This window comes from Cibotium barometz, chromosome 13 (assembly GCF_041138505.1).
Source record: "Cibotium barometz isolate CiBa-2024 chromosome 13, ASM4113850v1, whole genome shotgun sequence".
NCBI lineage: Eukaryota > Viridiplantae > Streptophyta > Polypodiopsida > Cyatheales > Cibotiaceae > Cibotium > Cibotium barometz.
In genome coordinates this window covers 46222585-46228428 of record NC_141058.1, presented here as the reverse complement: position 1 = coordinate 46228428, position 5844 = coordinate 46222585, and the positions used below count along the sequence as shown (strand labels likewise).

General features: G+C 43.1%; 1 protein-coding gene across 1 annotated transcript; it reads left to right on the top strand.

Annotated features, from left to right (window-relative positions):
* The first annotated feature begins 344 nt into the window (after nt 1-344).
* LOC147632746 (putative carboxylesterase 11) lies at nt 345-4072 on the top strand. Its single transcript, XM_086807590.1, has 2 exons — nt 345-1938; nt 3345-4072. The coding sequence occupies exons 1-2, from the start codon at nt 911-913 to the stop codon at nt 3880-3882; spliced, it is 1566 nt and encodes a 521-aa protein (XP_086663716.1). The 5' UTR covers nt 345-910; the 3' UTR covers nt 3883-4072.
* The last annotated feature ends 1772 nt before the right edge of the window (nt 4073-5844 follow it).

Here is a 5844-nt window from a genome sequence, read left to right as displayed (position 1 = left end):
TGGTGTGAGAAGAGAGAGAGTGCATGTGTGTGAGAATGGGTTGTGTCAACATACGTGATAGAGACATAAAGAAAATGCATGTGAGAAAGAGAGACATCGATATGCATCGATATGAGAGAGTCGCATATAGACACATGCACTCATGCATAAACATACTTGCACACAAACATATACAAACGCACATGCACGCACTCACTCACATACGCTTGCACATATATATATATATATACATAGATGCACACACTTACATATGCATACACATGTAAATATACAAGCAAAAACTTTATGATAAATTAATAACATTTGGGAATAAACTTGAAAGCCAAGTGGCTTAATGGCGGCTTGTGCTTTTCTAGACGTTGGTTCACGTTTCCAAGTCACGATAAAAAAGCAGAAAGCTGCGCGGCTCAAAGAGAAAGCAAAAAGCAGGTCTGGAGGAGAAAAAAGCAGAAAGAAGGGGAAAAACAATTGCTTGCTGTCAGGTGCTGTTCCCCGCCTTTGCGTTCAAATTGGATCTGTGTGCATAAAAGGGCACAGCACAAAGACTGTGATTGGGGCAAGTTTAAGAAGTGGGCAATTGTGTTCCTGTTCTGGGCTGTGCAGAAATTTTGTGAGCTTGGCTGCAGCTGAATTCTGTTTGTTGGTCGGTGTTATCATAGCCAAAAACCCTAATTGCTTCATCACAACCATAGCCATAGTACATTGATCTGGTCTGTTTTGTTATAGCAGGGAAGTTGCCGTAGGCATATCCATATCCACCACATAGCCATAGCCATAGTCATCTCTGTTCTGTAGAATCAGGGGAAGGAGAAAAGACCCATAGCCATAGCCATATACAGTGCATCTACCACGTTGTAGCAGAAGCCTTAACCATAGTCATAGCCGTAGCCATAGCCATAGCCACACAGAGATGCCCAGTGTAGTCGTGAAGCTTTACAGTGTCTTCTTCAAAACTCTGCTGAAGCATAAGCTTCTGAACCACAGCTCACCCAACAGTAAGGATGGATGTGGGCCTGTTTCTAGACCAAGTAATGGAGTCCCTGCAAATGCCTCTTTTCTGGATGGTGTGGCTACCAAGGACATCAACATAGATCCCTTCACCACACTTACTCTGAGGATCTTCCTGCCTGAATCTGCCCTCCCTCAAGATCTGATCACTCATGTGAACACGGTGTTCGGACACATCAAAAGGGAAGCTAAGGATGCAGAAGCAAGGGCCCTGCCACATGGAGCTGATCATGGAACACGGCGTAGCAGCTATGGTGGGGATGCAAGGAAGAGAAACAATGTAGGACAAAACAGAAGAAGCAGTTGGGGTGGGGAGATTTTGAGAAACCCTACTGGAAGGCAGGATTATGCAAGGTTAGATATAGAAGAGGGAAACCAGCTTGTGGAAGCAATTCTAGATGCCAATCCTTCCTCGAATGGGCATTCTGAGGTATCAGAGTGGCAAAGTTCCATAAGCGATGGCGCTGAGCCCCCAGAAGCATTGTGTGATAGGCACGATGGCAGCAGGCGGGACTCTGTTAGTTATCAAGGTTATCTTCCAGACCTCACTGCAGAGGATCACAAAAAGCTTCCCATTATAGTACAGTTCCATGGTGGGGGTTTTGTGACTGGCAGCAAGGATTCAGCTGCCAATGATATCTTCTGCAGGCGAATGGCCAAACTGTGTGATGCAATCGTGATTGCTGTTGGGTACCGGCTGGCTCCAGAACACAAGTATCCTGCTGCTTTTGATGATGGATTTGAGGCATTGAGCTGGCTTGCAAAGCAGGCAAATTTGGCAGAGTGCAGCAAGTCACTTGAGCAAACTCTACCTGGGCTCTTATCCAACAGGTCAGATGTCCACCGGCGAGATTATAAGGAGTTGATTGATACATTTGGCGGTTCTACAATAGTGGAGCCATGGCTTGCTGCTCATGGCGATCCGTCCAGGTAGATGTCCATCATTTCAGTCTTTACTTCTCTTTATACGTTTGCTTTCTGTGGTAGAGATGTTAGCTATATCACTCATTAACTGTAGTGTCAATATGCTTTAGGTGAGGGATTTCTATGTTGTCAAAGACATATCTGACCGTGTCAATGTTGCAAATACATTAAATAAATGTTTTATGTGCTTAATTATGAAAAGAGATGATGTTGTAGATAATACATTAATTCGAACTGGCCTGGGACCGTAATGATCACATCAATCACACCATGGAGACAAGGTACAGTAGAGAGAGAAGAGGTCTTCCTCCATATTTATCTCAAGAGGAAACATATGCTTGCACTGCAAGGAGCAGGACAGTGTGCAAGTTACAGGTAGCTGGCTCTTGAGACTCGGGCCTGTGTGCAAGCAGGTCAAATTAGGGGCCACTTTAGGCAGTTGCAACTTGGTACTAGCACTTTTTAGGAGGCTTCTGCTCCAGAAGAGGGCTTGCTTAAAGTTAAGTAGATACTCTTGAGGATGGTTTGTTCAGAGGGATGGCAGGAACATGCTTTTAAACTTCTCTTTGTGGTCGCTTTTTGGGTTGCAAAAGCTTCTTCCTTCTTGCCTTATGGCCACACAAACAGGCCCTTACGGGGCACAAAAGTAACCATCCACATGAACCTCCCTCTTATGGCCCAGGAAAACACATGCCTACGAAGCTGGGGACAACTGTGTGGACAGTTAATTCCTGGAAGCCTTGCAATTTAAGTTGTCAACACTTTAACACTTTGAACCTGGGCCCCTCCACACAAGCCCCAAGATTTATCCACTACACCAACCACAAGCTCTTATATCGTAATGCATTGCATTTTACATCCTTGTGCTGTCTGGCCTGCAATCATCTTATGGCAACAGCCCACCAGCTGCTTCTCTGCACTGTGCTGCTTTGTCCCACCTTCGTTGCTCTTCCTGATTCACTGCTCTTTGCTTCATCCAGGCTACTTCCAGTAGAAGCCTTCTGCTTTCTCCCCCTAATGTTGCCTCACTTCCCCTTGCTTATATCCAAAGGTCTCATAAAAGCTTGCTTGCCCGATCTCTTGAACCTTAATCATGAAAGCTTCATAGGGTGCCAAAACAAGAAGTTGCCGAGCTTTATGTGTGTGTGTGTGTGTGTGTGTTGATGGCTGTTTACAGAAGAAGTTTTTTTTTACAAAAGCAAACGGGCATGAGTGCGTGCTTCCTTCTTTGATCTTGTTGAGGGCCTGGTTTTGTGACATAGCAGAAAGCAACTATGTTTTTTTTGGTAACCTTATTTTGCAAAGGTTGTAATAATATTAGTAATGGGCATATCCTCTAATCATTTTGAAGTTTAAGTCATTACAAATGCTATGAAGCGGATCTCTAAATGTGATGTGGGTTGATGTTCCAGGTGTGTGCTACTCGGTGTGAGCTCTGGAGGAAACATTGCAGATTTTGTTGCAAGAAAGGCAGTTCAGGCAGGCAGGTTACTGGAACCCATCAAAATTGTGGCACAGGTCCTCATGTACCCTTTCTTTATCGGGTCAGTCCTGACACGCTCAGAAATCAAACTGGCAAACTCGTACTTCTACGACAAATCTACATGCATTCTTGCATGGAAGTTGTTCTTTACTGATGGAGAGTTCACACTAGATCATCCTGTGGCGAACCCTCTAGTTGCAGGGAGGGAGCCGCCCTTAAAACACATGCTTCCAACATTGACTGTAGTCGGAGAGCTCGATTGGATGAAGGATCGTGCGATTGCTTATTCGGAAGCCCTGAGGAAGGTCAACCTTGATGCTCCTGTTCTAGAATACAAGGATGCAGTGCATGAGTTTGCAACACTTGATTTCCTAGTGCAGTCACGACAGGCGGAGGCATGTGCAGAAGACATGGCAATCTGGATCAAGAAGTATATATCTCAAAAGGGTCATGAGTTCTCATATTAGTGTATGTGTCTGCCCAAGACAATGCAAGCCCAACTTTCTGGAACTTGTGGCAGAGTTTTCCATGTGAGCCTCAGCTTTCTTGTAAATTGTTTTTTCATGTTGTTTTGTACGTTCTCTGAAGTTTGAAATGCCGTCTAGTGCATTCAAGCATGCTGTATAAATGGGATTGAATACACTCATATTTTATCAACTTTGGTAAATTGAGAGAGAGAAAGAGAGAGAGTCAAGACGCCCTACACTCATTTTTATGCGACTTTGGCAAATTGAGAGAGTCTGCGGAGTAAATTGAGAGAGAGAGAGAGAGGGAGAGAGAGAGAGAGAGAGAGAGAGAGAGAATCAGTATTTTGACATCATAGCCAAGCCCGCCAACCACATATGACCCGTATGTGTTTCATATGATGACACCGAAGTTTAGGGAATTGGAAGAGAAAGAAAATCATATTAACGTCCACGGAATGCCTTGAAGGCATATGGGACCAAAAACCGGTACCTCACAGTCATTACAATCCACTTCAGGGTGCACTTAGGCACACGCAAAAGATTAATGAAAACCCTAGGATGATAAACAACTATCTGTGATACAAAAAATGCCGATGGCACATTAGAATGCTAGTCAATTGGGTTTAGGCTTACGGAAGTCCTCGATTATTGCCCTTCTGTCACGGTAGACTGCCCACTTTCCAGCTTGGTGGGCTGCTCGGACTTAAGCGAATTTCTGCCACTTTTGTTTTAAGCTGTAGGGGAGTGAGTTCATCGGCTAACCAGAGCCTGGTGCCTTTGGACTGTCGGAGAACTTGGATCTTGTCCTGAGAGAGAGATTTGTGTGATTGGAGCTTCTTTTTTTCAGTGTTCATATATTGGCCCCTTCATCCTAGATGGAAAATGGCTTCAAGGCATGCCCATGAATCGTAGTTCTCGGTGTTGACGGCAACATTGGAAGCGTTAATTGACGAGTTCAGAAAGGCAACATCACTAAGCTTGCACTGGTGAAAATAATTTCCTACCTAGTTATCAATAGACGATCACGAGCATTGTCCCAAAGTGCAGCTGTGTCATTGCCATTGTGTAATCTTGCACAAAATCCTATTTGTGCATGTAAGCCTGTCTATGGAATACAACTAACCCTAGACATGGCATCATGTAAGCCTGTCTATGGAATACAACTAACCCTATGACATGGCATGATGGCATGGCTTTGGGATCCATTTCCATCTGGATCTCCACATAGCAAACATTCGAAAAAAAAACCAGGGTTTAGGGTATTAGCAACTCTTAAATTTGAGAAATACCTGCAAATTATATACTTTAAGGTTATTAAATTTTGGAGGTTGCAGTTATAAATACCTTCAAATTAGTAGGATTTATCTCTGAATTCCAGAGAGAAGGTTTTTCACCATCTGAGAGAGCGTTTTTTTTTTTAAAGTTCTACATAACAGCTATCAAAGTTGCTGTCTTAGTCACTAATTTTGGATGATTGCATGTGGTAAATAGGAGCCAAATACTGAAGAAATGGTTAATTACATAAGAGTGCACATATATTTACACCCTAATTAATTCATGATTATGTGTTTAATTGTGCGGCACTGATCAATTAGCGTTATGTACTGCGAAGCCTGGAAATGGGTTAGTCAAAATCAGGACACGTGAATGTTGGGTTCAATGCACAGAAAGATCTTTGGGCGTTTTGAAACTGATTTTTTTTTTTAATGATCTTTGAATGGGGTGCTAAGTAACTATTCACTACTCTACATAAATCTGCAGTAAATTGAGAAAATGGATGCAACAAATTTCATGGGTGAATTATGTTATTAAATTAGAGGAGGATTGATTTTTTATTAAAAAATATAGGAAAGCAAAGGATTACAAACCCTTTTGTTTGTAAAAATGAAATGAGAAAGCTTGTACACTAACGGCTCGGAATGGTGCGTACCCGATAATATGCTGGATTTCACCTGTGGCCGC

Excerpts from the sequence above, each read along its gene's own strand:
- LOC147632746 (XM_086807590.1), top strand. The coding sequence starts at position 911 with ATGCCCAGTGTAGTCGTGAAGCTTTACAGTGTCTTCTTCAAAACTCTG. Across the intron at positions 1,939-3,344 it reads GCTCATGGCGATCCGTCCAG|GTGTGTGCTACTCGGTGTGA; the intron begins GTAGATGTCCAT and ends TTGATGTTCCAG.